Raw genomic sequence first — 27785 nt, 5'->3', positions numbered from 1 at the left:
TCTTACATCCCTGATTGCTGCGTTGTGATTGGCTGACCGCTCCTATACGTTCCCTCTGATCAGTCTCTTCTTTGTCTCTGCAGATCCACGCCCGGAATCCTAATGAGATCATTTTCGGGCTCAATGACGGATACTACGGCGCCTCTTTTGAGAGTAAGGTGCGTGCATCCATCACTCCCTGCACATTGGCCATACTGAGGTGTTATACTGTATACTTCGTTCTATACGCAGACATTCTAGCAGCGCAGTATCGGGGGGGGCCGGGGTTTTCTCCGCGTCGCCCTCCTCAGCGAGTGCAGTGTATGGGATCGAGCCAAGAACAGAATATCCGCACTTAACCTTTATAGTCCTGAATGTATCCGCTCTCTCTGCAGGATAACACGGAGTCACGCAGGAACAGCCACCTGCAGGTGGAGCAGAATGCGGTGCGAAACTCCTACGGAGTCTTCTCCTTGCTGCGGTAGGTGCACTTACTTCTCTGGTATTTGTATATCTGCTGATAGATGAATGATTGCAGGGGTTCCCAACAGATTAAAGTAAAAGGTCCTGTGTCTCCCCCCAAACCCAGCCTTAAAGTGGAGCTGTGGTCTCAAGGGTGGCTCCATTCAGAGACCGGTGGGCTTATGGGGCAATGATCGGACGGGGGGCTGGATAAGTAGCGTTTGTAGGCGACACCCTGGAAGGAGGAATGAGTCCATATCCTGACTGGTCTGTGTGGTCTTAAGTGGAGAAGATTTGGGGGGTGAGGACCCCCTTATTCATCAGTGGTAATATGTTATGGATGTCCCTCCTGATCTCCAGAGCTGAACTCCTCACTTCAGCAGATGATAAACATCAGGACAACCAGCAAAACCTCTCCTCGTCCTGCGGCTGTGTCCTGTGGTGATGGGACGTTTCCAGTAAAAATACTTATTTTTTTGGCAGACCTGCCAGCGTTCCTCTTCTTTTTCTGGGTTGTCAAATCTGCCAAGTTTTGCATTGCTACATCACATCCACAGCTCAGCGCGCACCACAGGAGCGCCTCTGGGGGCACGCACCCCCGCTCTCTGCTTAAGGGGTTAAAGACATTTTTGCACTTTAGCTCTTTTCCTTCCCTCCTTCCAAGAGCCACAACTGGTTTGTTTTTCCGTGGATGTCGCCTTATAATGTACTGCAAAATGGGAAAAAATAAGATAGAATGGCAAAAAAAAAACCCCTGCCGTTCCACTGTTTTTTTGGGGGTTTGTTATTATGGTAAAAAAAATGTTTATTTTTATATAGCGCTAACCTATTCCGCAGCGCTTCACATACATCAGGAACACTGTCCCCATCGGGGCTCAAAATCTAAATTCCCTATCTGTATGTCTTTGGAGTGTGGGAGGAAGCCGGAGTACCCGGAGGAAACCCACACAAACACGGGGAGAACATACTAACTCCTTGCAGATGGTGTCCTTGGTGGGATTCGAACCCAGGACCCCAGCGCTGCAAGACTGCAGTGCTAACCACTGAGCCACCGCAAGACTGCAGTGCTAACCACTGAGCCACCACAAGACTGCAGTGCTAACCACTGAGCCACCACAAGACTGCAGTGCTAACCACTGAGCCACCACAAGACTGCAGTGCTAACCACTGAGCCACCACAAGACTGCAGTGCTAACCACTGAGCCACCACAAGACTGCAGTGCTAACCACTGAGCCACCACAAGACTGCAGTGCTAACCACTGAGCCACCACAAGACTGCAGTGCTAACCACTGAGCCACCACAAGACTGCAGTGCTAACCACTGAGCCACCACAAGACTGCAGTGCTAACCACTGAGCCACCACAAGACTGCAGTGCTAACCACTGAGCCACCGTGCCGCCCATGGTATTATTTGTGCAGTAAACCCCCTCCCTCCAGGATACTTGAACAGTGATATTCTCATACAGTGGGTGAAATAAATATTGAACACATCACCCTTTTGCTAAGTAACTATATTTTTAAAAATGCTATTTCTCACCAGAATCAACACATGCAGTCCCCACAGGCAATGAAATCCAACCATAGATGTCCATATATGTAGTGATGTGTAATAATGAGAAATGACACAGGGAGAAAATATTAAACGCTTGAAAAAAAGAGGTGCAAAAAGCCCTGGAAAGTCCTGACACCAGATAAGATGTATCCGTAATTAGCAATCCTGCCACTTAGTGAAAAATATCAGATGGCCAATAAAAAGGTGTCTCGACACACAAGAAACATCTCATGATGGGTAAAACCAGCGAGCTGTCTCGAGACCTTCACAACCTTACTGTTGTAAAACATACTGATGGCATTGGCTACAGAAGAGTTTCTAAGAAGATTCCAGTGACTGTTGGAGCCACAATCTGTAAGTGGAAAGAACATATTTTCACGATAAACCGAAAACGACCGGGTGCTCTCCACAAGTCAGAGGAGTGAAAAGAATTATCAGGAGCTATCAAAGAGCCAATAATCACATGTGGAGAAAGACCTGGAATCAGCATGTACCAATTGTTTCAAAGAAAACTATAAGTAATGCACTCCTCCCTCCATGGCCTGTGTGCGGGCTCCTGTGTGCGGGCTCCTGTGTGCGGGCTCCTGTGTGCGGGCTCCTGTGTGCGGGCTCCTGTGTGCGGGCTCCTGTGTGCGGGCTCCTGTGTGCGGGCTCCTGTGTGCGCGCTCACCAATAAAGACTATTGCTGGAAAAAAAAAAAAGCAGGTGCAAGTTCAATTTAAAGTTTGGGCTCAACAACATTTAAATAAGACTGTGAAATACTGGGAGAATATAATCTGGTCAGAGGAGACTCCTTGGATGCCATAATACACACCATGTTTGGAGGCCAAAAGGCAAATCTCCCCCATAAACACCAAAAATGGTGACGTGAGGAAGTGGGAACATCATGGTGTGCGGGCGTTTGTCAGCAGTTGGCACTGGCAAACTTCATATAATTGAAGGAAGGATGAATGGAGAAATGTACCAAGATATTCTGGATACAAATCTGCTGCCATCTACCAGGATGATGATGAAAAGAGGGAGGACATTTCAGGAAGACAATGACCCCAAACACACGGCCAAGGAAACTATCTGGTCCTAGAGAAGAAAAATAAATCTGCTAAAACGGCCGAGCCGATCACCGGAGCTGAATCCACTAGAAAATATATGGCAGGAACCAAAGCTCAGAGCTCATAGGAGCCTGGACCTGCAGGATGTGGTGTCTCTGTGTGTGTGTGTGTGTGTCTCTGTGTGTGTGTGTGTGTGTGTGTGTGTCTCTGTGTGTGTGTGTGTCTGTGTGTGTGTGTCTGTGTGTGTCTCTGTGTGTCTGTGTCTGTGTGTGTCTCTGTGTGTCTGTGTCTGTGTGTGTCTCTGTGTGTCTGTGTGTGTCTCTGTGTGTCTGTGTGTGTCTCTGTGTGTGTGTGTGTGTCTCTGTGTGTGTGTCTCTGTGTGTGTGTCTCTGTGTGTGTGTCTCTGTGTGTGTGTGTCTCTGTGTGTGTGTGTGTCTCTGTGTGTGTGTGTGTCTCTGTGTGTGTGTGTCTCTGTGTGTGTGTGTCTCTGTGTGTGTGTGTCTCTGTGTGTGTGTGTGTCTCTGTGTGTGTGTGTCTCTGTGTGTGTGTGTCTCTGTGTGTGTGTGTGTCTCTGTGTGTGTGTGTGTCTCTGTGTGTGTGTGTGTGTGTCTCTGTGTGTGTGTCTCTGTGTGTGTGTGTGTCTCTGTGTGTGTGTGTGTCTCTGTGTGTGTGTGTCTCTGTGTGTGTGTGTGTCTCTGTGTGTGTGTGTCTCTGTGTGTGTGTGTCTCTGTGTGTGTGTGTCTCTGTGTGTGTGTGTCTCTGTGTGTGTGTGTGTCTCTGTGTGTGTGTGTGTCTCTGTGTGTGTGTGTCTCTGTGTGTGTGTGTCTCTGTGTGTGTGTGTCTCTGTGTGTGTGTGTGTGTCTCTGTGTGTGTGTGTGTGTCTCTGTGTGTGTGTGTGTGTGTCTGTGTGTGTGTCTGTGTGTGTGTGTGTCTCTGTGTGTGTGTCTCTGTGTGTGTGTGTGTCTCTGTGTGTGTGTGTGTGTCTCTGTGTGTGTGTGTCTCTGTGTGTGTGTGTCTCTGTGTGTGTGTGTCTCTGTGTGTGTGTGTCTCTGTGTGTGTGTGTGTGTGTGTGTCTCTGTGTGTGTGTGTGTGTCTCTGTGTGTGTGTGTGTGTCTCTGTGTGTGTGTGTGTGTCTCTGTGTGTGTGTGTCTCTGTGTGTGTGTGTGTGTGTGTGTGTGTCTGGACCAAAATCACACCTGAGCAATGCAGGTGACTAGTGTCTCCATACAGGAGGCGTCTGGAAGCTTCGTCACCAACAAAGGCTTTTGTATGACGGCCGGGATCCGATCCCAAACTGCGACTATGCAAGAGACAGCGTTTTATGTTGTAAAGTATGAGAAGTGTATATCAATTGTTACCGCGGAGACAGTATGAAAGTGACCCACCTGTCACCACAGCATTCTGCGGGGTATCGAAAATGTAAGGACACAGGATACAGCCCCAGACAACCGAGTGTTCGAGGCAAAGCGAGGAGAGGGTCCGAGAGGCCGTTGCACGTAGCGCACAGATTCCACACATCGCACACGTCCTGATCTTGGCATTCCGCAGCCGAGTGGAAGATTGTGTGATGGCGACTGCTCGAGAAACCAGATCACATACAGCTATTGCGATGTCTACGGCCGAGCGAGCGAGCGAGCACGGCATCCATTACCAATTCTACGCAACTCTAATGACCAGCAACGGGGGTGTGGGCAGAGTGTTTGGGTCAAGTGTTTTGTGGTCTTCACAACAGTGTCTTCAATAAAACGGCGCTGGAGATCGCGGTACGCGCATGTGCAGACTCCAGCGCCATTTTAATGAGGACAATACTGTGGCAATGTGCAAATGCCACGCGATATTTAACTGAAGAAAAGGGGGCCATGTCATAGAGGACGATTGAGGAGGAATAAGCACAGAGGACCCGACACCCGCAGACCCGCACCGCTGGACCCGACACCCGCAGACCCGCACCGCTGGACCCGACACCCGCAGACCCGCACCGCTGGACCCGACACCCGCAGACCCGCACCTCTGGACCCGACACCCGCAGACCCGCACCGCTGGACCCGACACCCGCAGACCCGCACCGCTGGACCCGACACCCGCAGACCCGCACCGCTGGACCCGACACCCGCAGACCCGCACCGCTGGACCCGACACCCGCAGACCCGCACCGCTGGACCCGACACCCGCAGACCCGCACCGCTGGACCCGACACCCGCAGACCCGCACCGTTGCACCCTTCAATCAAAGTGCAGGCCATTTCTGGAACTTTGATTACAAATATTCCAGCAACCGAGCATCCGATCTTACTACAACAGCTATGCCTGGATCCAGCACCTGAGTGCCACCATGGCACCGCCGTTACTGCATACAGCAAACTCCTGGGGGTGGTTCCCTTTAATATGGACAAGTACAATCCAATAAACATCAGCTCGCACTCGCAGCAGTGTTATACAATAAGGCAGTGTCCAGATGCAAGTATAAAGAATTGCTTAATGCTGCAGTGTCAGTGTCTGGGATCACACGCTCCCATACAAGTCTATGGGTGAGTGACACTTCGGGCTGCACTCCGATGACCACAGTCTGATACACGCACAGACAGGCAATGCAGAAAGTAATCAGTACTCACATGCAGGAGAATCAGTGACTGACACTCTGCTCATGAAAATGTAAAATGTTTCCATCTGTGGTGTTACTGTGAGATGATCTGTGTATCCACCAGATGGCGCTGTGTTACTGTCAGGTGATCTGTGTATCCACCAGATGGCGCTGTGTTACTGTCAGGTGATCTGTGTATCCTCCAGATGGCGCTGTGTTACTGTGAGATGATCTGTGTATCCACCAGATGGCGCTGTGTTACTGTCAGGTGATCTGTGTATCCACCAGATGGCGCTGTGTTACTGTGAGATGATCTGTGTATCCTCCAGATGGCGCTGTGTTACTGTGAGATGATCTGTGTATCCACCAGATGGTGCTGTGTTACTGTGAGATGATCTGTGTATCCACCAGATGGCGCTGTGTTACTGTGAGATGATCTGTGTATCCACCAGATGGCGCTGTGTTACTGTGAGATGATCTGTGTATCCTCCAGATGGCGCTGTGTTACTGTGAGATGATCTGTGTATCCTCCAGATGGCGCTGTTACTGTGAGATGATCTGTGTATCCACCAGATGGCGCTGTGTTACTGTGAGATGATCTGTGTATCCACCAGATGGCGCTGTGTTACTGTGAGATGATCTGTGTATCCACCAGATGGCGCTGTGTTACTGTCAGGTGATCTGTGTATCCACCAGATGGCGCTGTGTTACTGTGAGATGATCTGTGTATCCTCCAGATGGCGCTGTGTTACTGTGAGATGATCTGTGTATCCACCAGATGGTGCTGTGTTACGGTCAGGTGATCTTTGTAGCCACCAGATGGTGCTGTGTTACGGTCAGGTGATCTTTGTAGCCACCAGATGGCGCTGTGTTACTGTCAGGTCATTGTGTGTCCACCAGATGGCGCTGTTACTGTCAGGTCATTGTGTGTCCACCAGATAGCGCTGTTACTAGCAGGTGGTGCTGTACTACTAGCATTTGATGTTCTGTGTATCTACCAGATGGCGCTGTGTTACGGTCAGGTGATCTAATTTGTATCCATCAGATGGCGCTGTGTTACTGTCAGGTGATCTTTGTAGCCACCAGATGGCGCTGTTACGGTCAGGTGATCTTTGTAGCCACCAGATGGCGCTGTGTTACGGTCAGGTGATCTTTGTAGCCACCAGATGGCGCTGTGTTACGGTCAGGGGATCTTTATCCACCAGATGGCGCTGTGTTACGGTCAGGGGATCTTTATCCACCAGATGGCGCTGTGTTACTGTGAGATGATCTGTGTATCCTCCAGATGGCGCTGTGTTACTGTGAGATGATCTGTGTATCCTCCAGATGGCGCTGTGTTACTGTGAGATGATCTGTGTATCCACCAGATGGTGCTGTGTTACGGTCAGGTGATCTTTGTAGCCACCAGATGGCGCTGTGTTACTGTCAGGTCATTGTGTGTCCACCAGATGGCGCTGTGTTACTGTCAGGTCATTGTGTGTCCACCAGATAGCGCTGTTACTAGCAGGTGGTGCTGTACTACTAGCATTTGATGTTCTGTGTATCTACCAGATGGCGCTGTGTTACGGTCAGGTGATCTAATTTGTATCCATCAGATGGCGCTGTGTTACTGTCAGGTGATCTTTGTAGCCACCAGATGGCGCTGTTACGGTCAGGTGATCTTTGTAGCCACCAGATGGCGCTGTGTTACGGTCAGGTGATCTTTGTAGCCACCAGATGGCGCTGTGATACGGTCAGGGGATCTTTATCCACCAGATGGCGCTGTGTTACGGTCAGGTGATCTTTGTAGCCACCAGATGGCGCTGTGATACGGTCAGGGGATCTTTATCCACCAGATGGCGCTGTGTTACGGTCAGGGGATCTTTATCCACCAGATGGCGCTGTGTTACGGTCAGGGGATCTTTATCCACCAGATGGCGCTGTGTTACGGTCAGGGGATCTTTATCCACCAGATGGCGCTGTGTTACGGTCAGGTGATCTAATTTGTATCCATCAGATGGCGCTGTGTTACTGTCAGGTGATCTTTGTAGCCACCAGATGGCGCTGTTACGGTCAGGTGATCTTTGTAGCCACCAGATGGCGCTGTGTTACGGTCAGGTGATCTTTGTAGCCACCAGATGGCGCTGTGTTACGGTCAGGGGATCTTTATCCACCAGATGGCGCTGTGTTACGGTCAGGGGATCTTTATCCACCAGATGGCGCTGTTACGGTCAGGGGATCTTTATCCACCAGATGGCGCTGTGTTACTGTGAGATGATCTGTGTATCCTCCAGATGGCGCTGTGTTACTGTGAGATGATCTGTGTATCCACCAGATGGTGCTGTGTTACGGTCAGGTGATCTTTGTAGCCACCAGATGGCGCTGTTACTGTCAGGTCATTGTGTGTCCACCAGATAGCGCTGTTACTAGCAGGTGGTGCTGTACTACTAGCATTTGATGTTCTGTGTATCTACCAGATGGCGCTGTGTTACGGTCAGGTGATCTAATTTGTATCCATCAGATGGTGCTGTGTTACTGTCAGGTGATCTTTGTAGCCACCAGATGGCGCTGTTACGGTCAGGTGATCTTTGTAGCCACCAGATGGCGCTGTGATACGGTCAGGGGATCTTTATCTACCAGATGGCGCTGTGTTACGGTCAGGGGATCTTTATCCACCAGATGGCGCTGTGTTACGGTCAGGGGATCTTTATCCACCAGATGGCGCTGTGTTACGGTCAGGAGATCTTTATCCACCAGATGGCGCTGTGTTGCGGTCAGGTGATCTTTGTAGCCACCAGATGGCGCTGTTACGGTCAGGTGATCTTTGTAGCCAGCAGATGGCGCTGTGTTACGGTCAGGGGATCTTTGTAGCCACCAGATGGCGCTGTGTTACGGTCAGGGGATCTTTATCCACCAGATGGCGCTGTGTTACGGTCAGGGGATCTTTATCCACCAGATGGCGCTGTGTTACGGTCAGGGGATCTTTATCCACCAGATGGCGCTGTGTTACGGTCAGGGGATCTTTATCCACCAGATGGCGCTGTTACGGTCAGGGGATCTTTATCCACCAGATGGCGCTGTTACGGTCAGGTGATCTTTATCCACCAGATGGCGCTGTTACGGTCAGGTGATCTTTATCCACCAGATGGCGCTGTTACGGTCAGGTGATCTTTATCCACCAGATGGCGCTGTTACGGTCAGGGGATCTTTATCCACCAGATGGCGCTGTGTTACGGTCAGGTGATCTTTGTAGCCACCAGATGGCGCTGTTACGGTCAGGGGATCTTTATCCACCAGATGGCGCTGTTACGGTCAGGTGATCTTTATCCACCAGATGGCGCTGTTACGGTCAGGGGATCTTTATCCACCAGATGGCGCTGTGTTACGGTCAGGTGATCTTTGTAGCCACCAGATGGCGCTGTTACGGTCAGGGGATCTTTATCCACCAGATGGCGCTGTGTTACGGTCAGGAGATCTTTGTAGCCACCAGTTGGCGCTGTTCCTAGGAGATGATCTTCTTAGCCTAACAGCGCCATGTGATGTATGTAAAGTTCACATTTCCGTTGTTATGCATCAGTCACATGCGTTGCTTGACGCTTGTGACTGATGCGTTGTACAACGGATGACAAAGAACAGAAATTTCTTTGTCGGATTCCGTTGTGTGCGAGGGGGCGGAGTTCGGGGTGGGTGGAGCCGAGCGAGGCCGTGGCACTGAGGATGTCAGTGCCACGGGGACTGCAGGGCTGGGGACAGGTGTGTGTGTGTGTGTGTGTGTGTGTGTGTATACATGCTGAGTGCGGGAGGGGGTGGAGCCAAGCGGGGAAGTGTCAGGCTCCATTCACATGTAGCCAGGGTAAATATCGGGTAAAAGCAAAGCACTTTTCTTTGTCGCTCTATTGGGAGACCCAGACAATTGGGTGTATAGGCTATGCCTCCGGAGGCTGCACAAAGTATTACACTTAAAAGTGTTAAGCCCCTCCCCTTCTGCCTATACACCCCCCGTGCTCTCATGGGATCCTCAGTTTTTTGCTTTTTGCGAAGGAGGAAGACACGCACGCACAGCTCCACAGATTAGTCAGCAGCAGCTGCTGACTAGGTTGGATGGAAGAAAAGTGGGCCCATATAGGGCCCCCAGCATGCTCCCTTCTCACCCCACTTTTGTCGGCGGTGTTGTTAAGGTTGAGGTATCCATTGCGGGTACGGCGGCTGGAGCCCACATGCTGTTTTTCCTTCCCCATCCCCCTTAGGGCTCTGGGTGAAGTGGGATCTTATCGGTCTCCAGGCACTGAGACCGGGCTTCATCCACAACTCCTGTGGAGCCTGATGGATAGGAGCCGATACCGTTCAGGGACATGGCCCTGCATCTTAAAGGTACTCTGTATCCCTATGGGGACCGCGCACGGCATCACCTCAGCTTTGCTGGGTGTGCTAGTGCACCGGGGACCGCGGCGCTGACCGGGTCTATATGTGCCATTACACACTCAGCGTCGCTGAGTGTGTTTATATGTAAGGGCTACCGCACTGACCGCCGTTGCCACGGGACACTGCGGCGCGGCTGGGACTTGTAGTTCGCCGGGGGCTTTCACGCGACCGCGCTTTTACGGCGGCCGCGTTTATTACTACAGTCCCCGGCTTCATTGCGGCCTAGTTTCCCTTTTTTTCTCCCGCCCTCAGCCCTGACAGGCAGGGGAAGGGCGGGACGCTGCACGGAGCGAGCAGCTCTGAGGGCTGGAGTATGATTTACATGCTCCACTCCCCTCACTGTGCACAGTATGAGCGCCCGTTTCGCGCTCTTTCTAGGCCACGCCCACAGCTTCCTCAGCTCGTCAGGACGCCGCAGCCATTCCTGTCAGCTCCACCGACGCTGCAGAGAGGGACATATTCATGGGAGACCCAGACACGGTCTCTGGTGGCCTCACAACCGCTTAGGCGGCTGGTAAACAGCACATGTGGTGCTAGCCCCATGGTGCTGTATTGTATGGGTACATTATTTGTGTACTGTATATAATTTACACTGTATGAGCACAGTTCTTTCTGGCTATATACCCTATTGTGTTACTCAGGGAAGATAATAGCATGGCGCCCACAAAAGGCAGGGGTGCCAAAACACAGGCTTATTATGCTGCCTGCGCCGCATGTAAGACCCAGCTACCGGCAGGTTCCACTGACCCTCATTGTGTACAGTGTTCGACCCCTGTGACACTTCCTCAGCCGGATCCTCTGCTAAGAGGGGCCCAGGGGGAGCCACCTGTTGACACTGTCCAGGTGACGGGGACTGAGTTTGCAGCCTTTAAGGATCAACTCTCTGAGACTATGGCTAAGATACTAGAAGCCTTGCAGTCCAGACCGGTATCTCAGCAAAGGGACTCTGTTGAATCATTGTTCCCTGACCCCCCCTCAGTTGGACCAACAATGTCCTCACGGGGTATCTCATACACCCAGACGGAGGGTTCGGACTTAGAACCTAGCCCCAGATCGTCTAAGCGGGCCCGCTTAGAATTCCCTCGACATCATATTGTTTAGGGTCTCAGCGGGGGGATTCTCTGGTTGATGATGCGGAAACAGCTGATCAGGATTCTGATCCTGGGAGCGCTCTCAATCTTAATTCTCCAGACGGGGACGCCATAGTGAATGATCTTATTGCATCCATTCATCAGTTGCTGGATATTCTTCCCTCAGCCCCTCCGGCGGAGGAGTCTGATTCTCAGCAGGAGAAATTTCGCTTCAGGTTCCCCAAGCGTACACAGAGTATGTTTCTAGACCACTCAGATTTCAGAGAGGCAATCCAGAATCACCATGCTTGTCCGGATAAGCGTTTCTCTAAGCGCCTTAAGGATACACGTTATCCTTTTCCCCCGGAAGTGGTTAAAGGTTGGATTCAATGTCCCAAAGTGGATCCTCCAATCTCCAGACTGGCGGCTAGATCCATACTTGCAGTGGAAGATGGGGCCTCGCTTAAACATGCCATGACAGGCAGATGGAGCTCTGGATGAAATCCATCTATGAAGCTATCGGAGCTTCTTTTGCCCCAGCATTCGCAGCCGTATGGGCGCTACAAGCTATATCAGCAGGTCAAGCGAAAATTGAAGCGGCCGCGCCACAAGTGGCTTCCATTACCTCCCAGACCTCGGCAATTGCGTCTTACGCTATGAATGCTGTCCTGGACTCTGTGAGCCGTACGGCAGTTGCGACCGCCAATTCGGTAGTAGTCCGCAGGGCCTTGTGGCTACGGGAGTGAAAGGCAGATTCCGCTTCCAAAAAAGCGTTTAACCGGTTTGCCAATTTCTGGCGACAGGCTCTTTGGCGAGCGCCTGGATGAAATCATCAAACAATCCAAGGGAAAGGATACATCCTTACCCCAGCCCAAGCAGAACCTCTCCCAACAGAGGAGAGGGCAGTCGAGGTTTCGGTCCTTTCGGGGCGCGGGCAGGTCCCAATTCTCCTCGTCCAAAAGGTCTCAGAAAGAGCAAAGGAACTCTGATGCATGGCGGTCTAAGTCACGTCCTAAAAAGGCCATTGGGAGCACCGCTAACAAAGCGGCTGCCTCATGACTTTCTACCTCCTCTAGTAGCATCCTCGGTCGGTGGCAGGCTCTCCCGCTTTTGCGACACCTGGCTGCCACAAATAAAAGACCGCTGGGTGAGAGACATTCTCTCTCACGGTTACAAGATAGAGTTCATCTCTCGTCCCCCGACTCGATTCTTCCGGTCCTCTCCGCCTCCCGAGCGAGCCGAGGCTCTTCGGCAGGCGCTGGGCACCCTGAAGGCAGAAGGAGTGGTGGTCCCTGTTCCTCTTCAGCAACAGGGCCACGGTTTTTACTCCAACTTGTTTGTGGTCCCAAAGAAGGACGGGTCCTTCCGTCCTGTCCTGGACCTGAAACTTCTCAACAAACACGTAAAGACCAGGCGGTTCCGGATGGAATCCCTCCGTTCCGTCATCGCCTCAATGTCCCAGGGAGATTTCCTTGCATCGATCGATATCAAAGATGCTTATCTCCACGTTCCGATTGCCCCAGAGCACCAACGCTTCTTGCGCTTCGCCATGGAAAACGAACACCTACAGTTCGTGGCACTACCATTCGGCCTGGCAACAGCCCCACGGGTTTTCACCAAGGTTATGGCTACTGTAGTAGCGGTCCTCCATTCTCAGGGTCATTCTGTGATCCCGTACTTGGACGATCTGTTGATCAAGGCACCCTCTCAAGAGGCATGCCAACACAGCCTCGACGTTACCCTGGAGACTCTCCAGAGTTTCGGGTGGATCATCAATTTTCCAAAGTCAAATCTGACACCGGCCCAATCGCTGACGTACCTTGGCATGGAGTTTCATACCCTCTCAGCGATAGTGAAGCTTCCGCTGATCAAACAGCAGTCACTACAGAAAGGGGTACAGTCTCTCCTTCAAGGCCAGTCACACCCCTTGAGGCGCCTCATGCACTTCTTGGGGAAGATGGTGGCAGCAATGGAAGCAGTCCCTTTCGCGCAGTTTCACCTGCGTCCCCTTCAATGGGACATCCTACGCAAATGGGACAGGAAGTCCCTCGACAGGTCCGTCTCCCTCTCTCAGGCGACCAAAGCCTCCCTTCGGTGGTGGCTTCTTCCCACTTCATTATCGAAGGGGAAATCCTTCCTTCCCCCATCCTGGGAAGTAGTCACGACAGACGCGAGTCTGTCAGGATGGGGAGCGGTTTTTTCTCCACCACAGGACTCAGGGTACGTGGACCCGGCAAGAGTCCTCGCTTCAGATCAATGTTCTGGAAATTCGGGCAGTGTATCTTGCCCTGAAAGCGTTCCAGCAGTGGCTGGCAGGCAAGCAGATCCGAATTCAGTCGGACAATTCCACAGCGGTGGCATACATCAATCACCAAGGCGGCACACGCAGTCGTCAAGCCTTTCAGGAAGTCCGGCGGATCTTGATGTGGGTGGAAGCCACGTCCTCCACCATATCCGCAGTTCACATCCCAGGCGTGGAAAACTGGGGAGCAGATTATCTCAGTCGCCAGGGCATGGACGCAGGGGAATGGTCCCTTCACCCGGACGTGTTTCAGGAGATCTGTTGCCGCTGGGGGGTGCCGGACGTCGACCTCATGGCGTCCCGGCACAACAACAAGGTACCAATGTTCATGGCACGGTCTCAAGACCCCAGAGCTCTGGCGGCAGACGCCTTAGTTCAGGATTGGTCGCAGTTTCAGCTCCCGTATGTGTTTCCTCCGCTGGCACTGTTGCCCAGAGTGTTACGCAAGATCAGGGCCGACTGCCGCCGCGCCATCCTCGTCGCTCCAGACTGGCCGAGGAGGTCGGGGTACCCGGATCTGTGGCATCTCACGGTGGGTCAACCGTGGGCACTACCAGACCGAACAGACTTGCTGTCTCAAGGGCCGTTTTTCCATCTGAATTCTGCGGCCCTCAACCTGACTGTGTGGCCATTGAGTCCTGGATCCTAGCGTCTTCAGGATTATCTCAAGAGGTCATTGCCACTATGAGACAGGCTAGGAAACCAACGTCCGCCAAGATCTATCACAGGACGTGGAAAATTTTTCTGTCATGGTGCTCTGCTCAGGGTTTTTCTCCCTGGCCATTTGCATTACCTACTTTTCTGTCCTTCCTTCAATCCGGATTGGAAAAGGGTTTGTCGCTAGGCTCCCTTAAGGGACAAGTTTCTGCGCTCTCGGTGTTTTTCCAGAAGCGCCTAGCCAGGCTTCCACAGGTACGCACGTTCCTGCAGGGAGTTTGTCACATCGTTCCACCTTACAAGCGGCCGTTAGAACCCTGGGATCTGATCAGGGTGCTGATGGTTCTTCAGAAACCACCATTCGAGCCAATGAGAGATATCTCTCTCTCACGCCTTTCGCAGAAGGTGGTCTTCCTAGTAGCAGTCACCTCTCTTCGGAGAGTGTCTGAGCTAGCAGCGTTGTCATGCAAAGCTCCTTTTCTGGTGTTTCACCAGGACAAGGTAGTTCTACGTCCGGTTCCGGAATTTCTCCCTAAGGTGGTATCCCCCTTTCATCTCAATCAGGATATCTCCTTACCTTCTTTTTGTCCTCATCCAGTTCACCAATGTGAAAAGGATTTGCACTTGTTAGATCTGGTGAGAGCACTCAGACTCTACAATTCTCGTACGGCGCCTCGGCGCCGCTCGGATGCACTCTTTGTCCATGTCGCTGGCCAGCGTAAAGGGTCACAGGCTTCCAAATCAACCTTGACTCGGTGGATCAAAGAGCCAATTTTCGAAGCTTACCGTTCGGCTGGGCTTCCGGTTCTCTCAGGGCTGAAGGCCCATTCTACCAGAGCCGTGGACGCGTCCTGGGCTTTGAGGCACCAGGCTACGGCTCAGCAGGTGTGTCAGGCGGCTACCTGGTCGAGCCTGCACACTTTCACGAAACACTATCAGGTTCATACCTATGCTTCGGCGGATGCCAGCATAGGCAGATGAGTCCTTCAGGCGGCGGTTGCCCACCTGTAGGAAGGGGCCGTTTTTTTCGGCTCTATTACGAGGTATTATTTTACCCACCCAGGGACTGCTTTTGGACATCCCAATTGTCTGGGTCTCCCAATAGAGCGACAAAGAAGGGAATTTTGTTTACTTACCGTAAATTCCTTTTCTTCTAGCTCTAATTGGGAGACCCAGCACCCGCCCCTGTTTTTTGTGTACACATGTTGTTCATGTTGAATGGTTTCAGTTCTCCGATATTCCTTCGGATTGAATCTACTTTAAACCAGTTTATAATTTTTTCCTCCTTCTTGCTTTTGCACCAAAACTGAGGATCCCGTGAGAGCACGGGGGGTGTATAGGCAGAAGGGGAGGGGCTTAACACTTTTAAGTGTAATACTTTGTGCAGCCTCCGGAGGCATAGCCTATACACCCAATTGTCTGGGTCTCCCAATTAGAGCTAGAAGAAAAGGAATTTACGGTAAGTAAACAAAATTCCCTTCTTTGCTTGGTGACCCGATATTTATCTTGGATACCAGAGTACACTGCTTAGCGCGTGCTCCCTGCACACTTAACCAGTGTAAGGCTATGTGCGCACATGTGCGCTCTGCACTGCACCTAAAAGGTGCGCTTCAGAGCGCAGCTGAAATCTCCGTTCTGAAGCGCATGGTGCCGGCAGAGAACGTGTGCTCTGCCTGCAGCTCCTGCCATAGACAGAGCAGGGGCTGCCGGCAAAGCACACGGAAGAAGTGACATGTCACTTCTTAGAACGCAGCGATTCGGGCAGCAGCCGAAGCGCTGCGCTCTAAGATGCCACGTGCGCACAGCCCCTGCACAATCTCCATAGACTGTGCAGGGGACGCAGGACGCATGCAGTTACGCTGCGCTACAAAGCGCAGCGTAACTGCATGAATTACGCACACGTGCGCACATAGCCTAAATATCGGGTAACTAACCAAAGCGCATTGCTTGGTTACCCGATGTTTATCCTGGTTACGGGGGCAGGGAGCCAGAGAGAGCGCATGCGCAGCAAAATCCTACGGACTGCGCTGCTCAAAAAACGTTACATGCTGCGTTGCTCCCGCCCGGCGGTCAGTTAAAAAACGACTGACCGCGACGCAGCGGATGCAACGCAGCATCAGTCACAATCCGTCACTAATAGAAGCCTATGGGGAAAAACAGGATTCCTGCAAAATATTTTGCAGGATACCGTAATTCCTCAAGGCAATGGATTGTGACTGATGCAAAACAACGGAAGTGTGAACTTAGCCTTACTGTTATGTGATCTTTCTGTATACACCAGATACTGCTGTTACTGTCAGGTGATCTTATTTGTAGCATCCAGATGGCGCGGTGTTACTGTCAGATCTTCTTTGTAGCCACCAGATGGCGCTGTGTTACTGTCAGATCTTAGGCTACTTTCACACATCCGGCTTGAGCCCTGCGGCTCAATCCGGCTGTGCAAGCTATGCAACGGATGCGGTGAAAACACCGCATCCTTTGCATAAGTTTTTCCCATGCGGCCCGCCCGGTTTTTGCCGCTTGCGGCATGCTACTGAGCATGCGCAGTGGCAAAAACCGCATGCGGCGGCCGGATGCGGTATTTGCCGCATTGCGCCGCATCCGGCCGCCATAGGCATGCATTGAGAGATGCGCCGCATCGGCCGAATGCGGCGCGATGCGGTTTTTTTTTGCCGCACGAAAAAACGTGCCAGGCAACGTTCCATCCGGCCGCTGCATCGGCTAAATCTGCCGCATGCGGCAAAAAACGGATGGAACGCAAGGCCATGCGGCACAATGCGGCACTAATTAAAGTCTATGCAGGAAAATCGCAACCGGCAGCAAAAAAAACCGGTTGCGATTTTCCTGCAAAGTGCCGGATTGTGCCGCAGAAGAAAAACCGGAGGTGTGAAAGTAGCCTTATTTGTAGCATCCAGATGGCGCGGTGTTACTGTCAGATCTTCTTTGTAGCCACCAGATGGCGCTGTGTTACTGTCAGGTGATATTCTGTGTCCACTAGATGGCGCTGTTACAGTTAATTTTTTTTTTGTGTCCACCGGATGGCGCAGTGACACTGTCCAGTTTGCGTGTATTTGTCGATCTCCGTGCTGTCGCCTTCTTGTACCGCTGCCTCAATCACATGTCATTATGACATCAGCTGACCTCTCGTGAGTAGTTAGGGGGAGGCTCAGATCTAGGAAAGAGGCTGTGACTTTATCTCCCCCTTCATAGGGGCTGTGGGCTATACAGTTTGAACCTGGGTGACGTCTCGGTACATGCAGCACGGAGGTACGAGCCCCCTCCTCACCCAAATCCAGACTGTCTACATAGGGCTTCGCGCATCCAGAAAAAACAAAGCTGCAGTATAAAGCATGGGACAGTGAAAAAGCCGGAGCCTCTGAGGCAGGTATTGGATTTCAGATTGCCTCAGACCCCAATAGACCATACAGGTTTGCTGTGTTCCTTAATTGAGCAGCGCTGCAGTGTAAAGCATGAGCAATGGACAGAACCAAGCAAAAGAGCTGAAAAAAGAGGTAAAAGCTAAAGAAAATAAATTGGGGCTCATGATCGTCATTTAGTCATGGATCCTTGTATAGTCTGTTGGTTGCACGCTGCCTTTTTCAAATGATTGCGCGGTCAGTCATTTCTGATAATGGGCCGACTTGTGAAGAAAGGGGAGGCCGAACTCACAAATGTGACCTCTCCGTCCTCTGCAGGCTTCACCGGGCCCAGTGCGCCATTAAACAAACCCAGGTGACCGTCCAGAAAATCGGGAAGGAGATCGAGGAGAAGCTACGTCTGTCCTCACTGAACAATAAGCTGGTAAGAAACTCGTCCTACGTAACTGCCAGCAGCCACCACTAGGGGGAGCTCATAGCAGACTGTATTATGCAAATAACTGCCAGCAGCCACCACTAGGGGGAGCTCATAGCAGACTGTATTATGCAAATAACTGCCAGCAGCCACCACTAGGGGGAGCTCATAGCAGACTGTATTATGCAAATAACTGCCAGCAGCCACCACTAGGGGGAGCTCATAGCAGACTGTATTATGCAAATAACTGCCAGCAGCCACCACTAGGGGGAGCTCAGAGCATACTATATTATGCAAATAACTGCCAGCAGCCACCACTAGGGGGAGCTCATAGCATACTATATTATGCAAATAACTGCCAGCAGCCACCACTAGGGGGAGCTCATAGCAGACTGTATTATGCAAATAACTGCCAGCATCCACCACTAGGGGGAGCTTAGAGCATACTGTATTATGCAAATAACTGCCAGCAGCCACCACTAGGGGGAGCTCATAGCATACTGTATTATGCTAATAACTGCCAGCAGCCACCACTAGGGGGAGCTCATAGCAGACTGTATTATGCAAATAACTGCCAGCAGCCACCACTAAGGGGAGCTCATAGCATACTATATTATGCAAATAACTGCCAGCAGCCACCACTAGGGGGAGCTCATAGCAGACTGTATTATGCAAATAACTGCCAGCAGCCACCACTAGGGGGAGCTCATAGCATTCTGTATTATGCAAATAACTGCCAGCAGCCACCACTAGAGGAGCTCATAGCAGACTGTATTATGCAAATAACTGCCAGCAGCCACCACTAGGGGGAGCTCATAGCAGACTGTATTATGCAAATAACTGCCAGCAGCCACCACTAGGGGGAGCTCATAGCAGACTGTATTATGCTAATAACTGCCAGCAGCCACCACTAGGGGGAGCTCAGAGCATACTGTATTATGCAAATAACTGCCAGCAGCCACCACTAGGGGGAGCTCATAGCATACTATATTATGCAAATAACTGCCAGCAGCCACCACTAGGGGGAGCTCATAGCATACTGTATTATGCTAATAACTGCCAGCAGCCACCACTAGGGGGAGCTCATAGCATACTGTATTATGTTAATAACTGCCAGCAGCCACCACTAGGGGGAGCTCATAGCATACTGTATTATGCTAATAACTGCCAGCAGCCACCACTAGGGGGAGCTCAGAGCATACTGTATTATGCAAATAACTGCCAGCAGCCACCACTAGGGGGAGCTCATAGCAAACTGTATTATGCTAATAACTGCCAGCAGCCACCACTAGGGGGAGCTCATAGCAGACTGTATTATGCAAATAACTGCCAGCAGCCACCACTAGAGGAGCTCATAGCAGACTGTATTATGCAAATAACTGCCAGCAGCCACCACTAGGGGGAGCTCAGAGCATACTGTATTATGCAAATAACTGCCAGCAGCCACCACTAGGGGGAGCTCATAGCAAACTGTATTATGCTAATAACTGCCAGCAGCCACCACTAGGGGGAGCTCATAGCAGACTGTATTATGCAAATAACTGCCAGCAGCCACCACTAGAGGAGCTCATAGCAGACTGTATTATGCAAATAACTGCCAGCAGCCACCACTAGAGGGAGCTCAGAGCAGACTGTATTATGCAAATAACTGCCAGCAGCCACCACTAGGGGGAGCTCATAGCAGACTGTATTATGCAAATAACTGCCAGCAGCCACCACTAGGGGGAGCTCATAGCAGACTGTATCATGCAAATAACTGCCAGCAGCCACCACTAGAGGAGCTCATAGCAGACTGTATTATGCAAATAACTGCCAGCAGCCACCACTAGAGGGAGCTCAGAGCAGACTGTATTATGCAAATAACTGCCAGCAGCCACCACTAGAGGGAGCTCAGAGCAGACTGTATTATGCAAATAACTGCTAGCGGCCACCACTAGGGGGAGCTCATAGCTGACTGTATTATACAAATAACTGCCAGCAGCCACCACTAGGGGGAGCTCATAGCAGACTGTATTATGCAAATAACTGCCAGCAGCCACCAGTAGAGGGAGCTCATAGCATACTGTATTATGCAAATAACTGCCAGCAGCCACCACTAGGGGGAGCTCATAGCATACTGTATTATGCAAATAACTGCCAGCAGCCACCACTAGGGGGAGCTCATAGCATACTGTATTATGCAAATAACTGCCAGCAGCCACCACTAGGGGGAGCTCATGGCATACTGTTATGGGGAGTAGCGCCTTCTAGTGGAGGATGGTGATGATCCTCCGTGGCTTTTTGCCTCTATTTCATGTATGTCATGGCAATCACGCAAGCACAGGGGCTGTTTCCGCATGATTGCTGCCGAGAGCTCGGTGCACATTATAGCCGGGGTCGGTCCCCGGACCACCATTGGCTGTTTAACCCCCTAAATGCCACGATCAATAGCGATCACAACATTTTGGAGGCGGAGGGAGAGAGTGTACAGCAAAACATTGGAAAAAAAAAAAGACATGAATGATCACCGCTGCGTCCTCACTACTGATACAGGTCCCTCCATGGTGGGCGCAGGGACGCTAAGTGGAGACATCTCCATTCAGCCGCCTGACCGCTGCGGCCTGTGATTGGCTGCAGTGGTCAGGTGAGTTGGAGCAGCGCGTCGTCGGATGATACATGTAGCGACGTATTTCTCGATATGGACTGCGCAGCTGTGACCGTTTTGCCCTTTTTTTTTCTTATGCAGAAGAAGGAGAGCGAGTGTTTACGGCTGAAGATCCTGGTGCTGCAGGACGAGCTGAAGAGGCAGAAGAGGGCTCTGGGCCGCGAGGTGGAGCTGCTGCATAAGGAACGCAACGCCATGAACGCCAAACGTAAGTGACGCCGGAACCTTTCCCAAAGAGAATCCCACCAAATATACCCAGATCAGCCAGGAAGACGCCGCCCCGGGAGCCGCACCGCACTGCAGAGGCCATTACACCACTCCTTATTTGTCTTTCCCCCAATATTAAAAAGTATCTGAAGAGCCTAATAATGCTGCGCACCTTTATTCTGGGGCATTTTGCTTTGGAAATATCTCCCAAACTTCAAATACTACTGTCAGATCAGCGGTAATATCCCAAACTGGGGTCAATTCTGTGCCCCCAGATTCGGGAGCCGCCTGCCTTATGTATTAGGACTGCTCTATAGTATATAGATCCCACAAAAGACATGGGGGAGGCATAGGTCCACACTAGAAAAGGGGAGCGTGTCGGCTTGGACTGTGTATTTGTTTTTTTGTTGGTTTTTCTTTTCTTCTTTTTTTTCCTTTTTGTTTTGTTTGTATTATTTATTATTATTATTATTATTATTATTATTATTATTATTATTTCTTGTATATTTGCCTTTTTTATTTTTAGAATTTCTTTTTTACATTATTTGTACTTCAGTTCTTTTGCTTAGTTTTTAGTATCTTTTTACATTTTTTCTGCTCATGCTTTTTTTTTTTCCTTTTTTTTTTTTTTATGAACCTCATTTGCATATGTGTTCACACATTGCTTGTTCTGTTCCCCCCCCGCCCCCCCCCACCCCCTGAGTTTTATGTAAACCAGCAAAACACCTATGTGATTGTAGAAATCTCATGTGAGTGCAGCTCTGGAGTATAATACAGAAGGTAACTCAGTAACTCAGGATCAGTAATGTATGTACACAGTGACTGCACCAGCAGAATAGTGAGTGCAGCTCTGGAGTATAATACAAGAGGTAACTCAGGATCAGCAATGTAATGTATATACACAGTGACTGCACCAGCAGAATAGTGAGTGCAGCTCTGGAGTATAATACAGGAGGTAACTCAGTATCAGTAATGTATGTACACAGTGACTGTACCAGCAGAATAGTGAGTGCAGCTCTGGAGTATAATACAGGAGGTAACTCAGTATCAGTAATGTATGTACACAGTGACTGGACCAGCAGAATAGTGAGTGCAGCTCTGGAGTATAATACAGGAGGTAACTCAGTATCAGTAATGTATGTACACAGTGACTGTACCAGCAGAATAGTGAGTGCAGCTCTGGAGTATAATACTACTTAGTAATATGTCTTGTCCTGCTATTTCTCGCTTTTCCTTGTTGTGTATTTGTTTCTCTCCGGCAGTGCAGGGGTTAATATTTACCATATGTTTCCCTGTCTCTGTGCTGGACCCCATTACATAAAGCTGAGCGCTGCTCTTGGGTTTGCATTGTGTTAATGTTCCTGTGGCTTGTAGCTGTTCCCATGGTGTGATAGTTCAGCGCATTTTTCCATGGTTTGTGCAGAGCAGACATCTGACACTTTCTGCAGAGCGGCTGAAGACTTTTCACAAAGGGAAAAATTAAAAATAAAACAATCCTGTGTAACCCTTTATAGCCCGGTGTGCACCGCGGCCGCTCTGTGCCGGGCTCCGCTGCTGTGTAACCGAGTCTGTGTGATTGTCTCGCAGGTAATAAATTCACCTCTCAACGTGAGAAGCTGCAGAAGAAAAGCGAGTCCCTGAGCGAGCTGCGGAAGGAGTGCACGGCCAAGAGGTGAGCGCGGGGATCCGGCGTGCCGACATCGAGGCCGTGCTGCCGCCGGCAGGGGAGGCGACCGGGGCAGTGTGTAATATGGGGCTATGAAGACACTGCCCACAGGAGCAACTGCACAGTCCCATCAATGCCCTCCTTAGGATGGCTGATAAATGTCTCAGCGCTTGGGGTCCCCCTTCTATAGATGACTAAAGACTGGTCCAGCCGTTGCCGCCGCCGCCGGGGTCCAGCCGTTGCCGCCGGGGTCCAGCCGTTGCCGCCGGGGTCCAGCCGTTGCCGCCGGGGTCCAGCCGTTGCCGCCGGGGTCCAGCCGTTGCCGCCGGGGTCCAGCCGTTGCCGCCATTATTTTGTGCATTGTGTATATGTAGTAGCATGTTGACGCTTTAGGAGTGTTCTTGCATGGTGTGGGAGTATTACTTAAATACCGTGTGGCAGTACTTTCTGGGTAATATATAGCGGTGCTATTATAGGGGAACTGTTTGGCAGCATTATTTTGTTTTGTATGGAATAAATAATTTATGTAGCCTAAAAGAATTAAGAAAAAAATGTTTAAAAAATATATCTATAGGGGTGAAGCTGTAACCCTGACAGTGTGTGACTGATGCCGCGTTCCTGGTGGATAATCTGCGCTCTCCGCTCGCCAGGATCCGCTGCTGAATGAGGAAACCCCGATTATAAATCCTCTTTCTGTTTGTTTTTTTTTTCTTTTTTTCTTTCTTTCAGGGAGTCGTTTCTGAAGACCAACGCCCAGCTGACCATCCGCTGTCGGCAGCTTCTCTCCGAGCTCTCCTATATCTATCCCATAGATGCGGTGAGTGGTCGCAGCAGGGCGCGACGCTCTGCAAGAAAAACAATCAACCACCCACAAGTTATCACAGTCCGCACTAGCCAAGTTTTGTTAATACTCCTTAGCCCAAGTCGCGGCCATTTTTCGGCAATTCTTCGTTAATCGGGGTGTAGACTATTACATTTTTGTTGGGTCCAATGATAATAAGTTTAATCACAATTTCCCGGCTACACGGCCCTGACCTCCGCTGTCATATCCAGAAAAAGCCGACAGCAAGTGTTCATTTCTCCCTACAGCTCCCCCGCAGGAACAGTGGGGTATTGCAGTTTACATTGGAGTAAATGGTTCAGGTTCCCCCAAAAAAAAGATGTCTGTAGCTTTTCTCCTCTGACTGATTTATGAGGGGTCTTAGCAGGGAATTCGGTTTACACTTGACACAACTGAGTCCTATCACTTTCTTCTCTCCGCAGCTTGACCAAAAGGATTACTTCATATGTGGGGTGAAATTACCAAATTCAGAGGATTTCCAAGGTACTGTATTACATTTATACTGAAGGATAACTCAGGATCAGTAATGTCTTGTGGAGGTGGCCTAAGCTATAACATTCACAGATATTTTATTAAGGGGGGACTGTGGAGGTGGCCTAAGCTATAGCTTGTTTGTTTAAAGATAATAAGAATATCGGTGTATGTAAATAATCAAAATCTAGATGTAGTAGCAAAATTATCTGTGTATGTAAATAATCAAAATATAGATGTAGTAGCACAATTATCTGTGTCTATGTGGCAATTGCACAGATCTATAATATAATTCTAAGCTGTATAGTCATGAAGCTGTTACCAAGGATAATTGAACAGATATATAAACAATGAACAGAGAAAGTATTTATGCTTATCAGTAGTTCCACACAAAGAAGAAATGTGCCATCTATGGGATGAAATGTGTGTACCTACAGTCCCCAACCCTCCCTATGCAGCGTCGATGTGTGAGACAAGACAGATTGATACTTTCTTCAGCGCTCTATTGGGAGACCCAGACGATTGGGGTATAGCTACTGCCCTCTGGAGGCCACACAAAGCACTACATTAAAAGTGCAAGGCCCCTCCCCCTCTGGCTATACCCCCCCGTGGTATCACGGGTTCTCCAGTTTTAGCTTTGTGTGCGAAGGAGGTCAGACATTCCATGCATAGCTCCACAGATTTTAGTCAGCAGTAGCTGCTGACTATTTCGGATGGAAGAAAAGAGGACACATATAGTGTCCCCAGCATGCTCCCTTCTCACCCCTGGATGGTGTTGTAAGGTTGAGGTACCTATTGCTGGTACAGGGCTGGAGCCTGACATGCTGTTTTCCTTCCACATCCCCTTGTAGGGCTCTGTGGAAGTGGGATCCTGCCGGCCTCTCAGCTCTGACGCCGGGCTCCATCCACAGACCCATAGCACCTGATGGATTCGGAGCAGGAGTACGATCAGGGACAGGCCCTGCATCATACAGGTACTCTGTGTCCCCGGCAGGCACAGACACACTCCGGGCTGGCTGGGTGTTGTAGTGCGCCGGGGACCGCAACGTGGAGTTGGTGTCCCTACAGATTACTGGGGGACTTTTTTGTGTATGGGAACGCAGCGCCGACCCCCTCTGGACCGGGCGGCGCTGCTGTGACTTGTGGTGCGCCGGGGATCCGCCGTCCGCGCTTTTACGGCGGCGGCGGTTATAAATTTAGTCCCCGGCTTTTTGGGCCTAGGACGCCGGCAGCTCCGATTCGTTCCCGCCCCCACCCTGTCATTCAGGGTAGGGGAGAGACGCTGTTCGCTAGCAGCGACGAGGGCTGGAGCCTGATTTACATGCTCCAGCCCTCTCACTTGGCACAGAGGGAAGCAGGCTTCCCGCTCTTGGCCAGGAACGCCCAGGGCCCGCCCCCCTTCCTCTCTCGAGACGCCGGCAGCCATTACATGCATGCCTGGCTGGAGGAAGGACGCAAGGCTCTGGGAGACCTGGACTAGGGGCTATCTGGCGACCACACACCCGCTTTTTTAAGCGGGCGGTAAGCGATTTTTCTGTGCTGGTCCCTCTAGTGCCTCACGGTGTATCGGTGTACTGGGTACAGATATATAGATATTGTATTTCTTGCACTGTGAGGTCGCTTCTGGCTGCATATCCCAGATCGCTCTGTGGAAGCAGCAACATGTCATCCTCAAAACGCAAGGCGGCCAAGGCAAAAAGGGCTGTGTATACTGCGTGTGCTGCATGTGGGGCTAATCTACCAGCAGGCTCCGATGACCCCCATTGTGTGCAATGCTCCGACCCGGTGCTGCTTCGCCAGCCGGAGTCAGGAGAGGTAGCGACTCAGGCTGAGACGCTTGTAAGTTCTGCCCCGGTGACAGGGACAGACTTTGCAGTTTTTGCAGATAATATGTCTGTGTCTATGGCAAAAATCCTTGAAACCTTGCAATCTATGCATGGGGCTCAGTCTCTGGGCACGGCGAGGCCTCTGTCCTCAGGTCCCCCTTACTTGGAATGTATCCAGCCCACAGGGGGGTCCCCGGCTTCACAGGCCGAGGATTATGACTCAGATGATAGCCCCAGCCACCCTAAGCGGCTCGCTGGGAAAGACCCTCAACGTCATCACACTGCTCAGGGTCTCAGCGCAATCAGTCTCCCTGTGATGTGTCTGATGAGAGTGATCAGGAATCCACTCCTGGAACCCCTCTCAACCTGGATACCCCGGATGGGGATGCCATGGTAAACGACCTTATCTCAGCCATCAATAGGCTGTTGGATATTTCTCCCCCAGCCCCTTCAGCAGAAGAGGCGGCTGCGGAGCAGGAGAAGTTTCGTTTCCTTTATCCCAAGCGTAAATTGAGTGCTTTGTTAGATCACTCTGACTTCAGAGAATCAATCCAGAAGCACGACGCTCACCCAGAAAGGCGTTTCTCTAAACGATCTAAAGATACGCGTTTCCCTTTCCCCCCTGAGGTGGTCAAGCGCTGGACACAGTGTCCAAAGGTAGACCCCCCGATTTCCAAACTTGCAGCTAGATCCATAGTTGCAGTGGAGGATGGCGCTTCACTTAAAGATGCCAATGACAGACAGATGGACCTTTGGTTAAAATCTGTCTATGAAGCTATCGGCGCGTCGTTTGCTCCGGCATTCGCAGCCGTATGGGCACTCCAGGCTATTTCAGCTGGCTTAGCAAAAGTGGATGCTATCATGCATCCAGCAGTGCCGCAAGTGGCGCACCTTACCACGCAGATGTCGGCGTTTGCGTCTTACGCTATCAATGCGGTCCTAGAATCTACCAGTCGCACCTCAATGGCGTCCGCCAATTCGGTAGTTTTGCGCAGAGCCTTGTGGTTAAAGGACTGGAAAGCAGATGCTGGTTCCAAAAAATGTTTAACCAGTTTGCCTTTGTCTAGAGATAGACTGTTTGGCGAGCCATTGGCTGACATCATTAAGCAGTCCAAGGGTAAAGACTCCTCTTTACCACAACCCAGAACATCCAAACCTCAGCAGAAAAAGTGGCAGCAGAGGTTTCAGTCCTTTCGAGGTTCGGGCAAGACACCATTTACCTCGTCCAAAGGGACTCAGAGGACGCAAAGAAACTCAGATTCGTGGCGGACTCACACACGCCCCAAGAAAGCAAATGGAGGTACCGCTTCCAAAGCGGCTACCTCATGACTTCCAGCCCCCCCCCTCCGCATCGCCGGTCGGGGGCAGGCTCTCCCGCTTTTCCGGCATTTGGATGTCACAGGTCAAAGACCGGTGGGTGACGGACATTTTGTCTCGCGGGTACAGAATCGAGTTCAATTCTCGTCCTCCAGCTCGGTTCTTCAGAACCTCCCCACATCCAGACCGAGCAGATGCTCTGCTGCAGGCGGTGGATTCCCTAAAAGCGGAAGGAGTGGTGATCCCAGTCCCTCCTCAGGAACAAGGGCAAGGGTTTTACTCCAATCTCTTTGTGGTTCCAAAAAAGGACGGCTCGTTCCGTCCTGTTCTGGACCTAAAACGGCTCAACAAACATGTGCACGCCAGGAGGTTCCGGATGGAAACCCTCCGCTCTGTCATTGCCTCAATGTCCGGAGGAGACTTCCTTGCCTCAATAGACATCAAAGATGCTTATCTCCACGTGCCAATTGCTACAGAACATCAACGTTTTCTACGTTTTGTGATAGGAGACGACCATTTTCAGTTCGTAGCTCTTCCATTTGGTCTGGCGACAGCCCCACGGGTCTTCACCAAGGTCATGGCGGCGGTGGTAGCAGTCTTGCACTCTCAGGGACACTCGGTGATCCCTTACCTAGACGACTTATTGGTCAAAGCTCCCTCTCAGGAGGCATGTCAGCACAGCCTGAATGCTACGCTGGAGACTCTACAGTCTTTCGGATGGATCATCAACTTTCCAAAGTCGATCCTATCACCGACTCAGTCACTAACGTATCTTGGCATGGAGTTTCATACTCTAGCAGCGATAGTGAAGCTGCCGCTGAACAAGCAGCGGTCACTACAGACAGGGGTGCAATCTCTCCTGCAGGGCCAGTTGCATCCCTTGCGGCGTCTCATGCATTTCCTAGGGAAGATGGTGGCAGCCATGGAAGCAGTTCCCTTTGCGCAGTTTCATCTGCGCCCACTTCAA

General features: G+C 51.0%; 1 protein-coding gene across 2 annotated transcripts in view; it reads left to right on the top strand.

Moving 5' to 3' along the window:
• Window positions 1-27785, top strand: part of UVRAG (UV radiation resistance associated) — a 74161-nt gene that overhangs the window by 23423 nt on the left and 22953 nt on the right. For both annotated transcript variants that reach the window (XM_075337594.1, XM_075337595.1), the window contains exons 5-11: window positions 84-158; window positions 375-460; window positions 17750-17855; window positions 20572-20698; window positions 22285-22369; window positions 23093-23180; window positions 23627-23687. In XM_075337594.1, coding sequence (XP_075193709.1) covers window positions 84-158; window positions 375-460; window positions 17750-17855; window positions 20572-20698; window positions 22285-22369; window positions 23093-23180; window positions 23627-23687 — 628 coding nt within the window. The remainder of the gene's footprint in view (window positions 1-83; window positions 159-374; window positions 461-17749; window positions 17856-20571; window positions 20699-22284; window positions 22370-23092; window positions 23181-23626; window positions 23688-27785) is intronic.

This window comes from Anomaloglossus baeobatrachus, chromosome 2, assembly GCF_048569485.1.
Source record: "Anomaloglossus baeobatrachus isolate aAnoBae1 chromosome 2, aAnoBae1.hap1, whole genome shotgun sequence".
Lineage (NCBI taxonomy): Eukaryota > Metazoa > Chordata > Amphibia > Anura > Aromobatidae > Anomaloglossus > Anomaloglossus baeobatrachus.
Note: the sequence above shows the minus strand (reverse complement) of the source record. Positions and strands in the feature narration are given on the sequence as shown.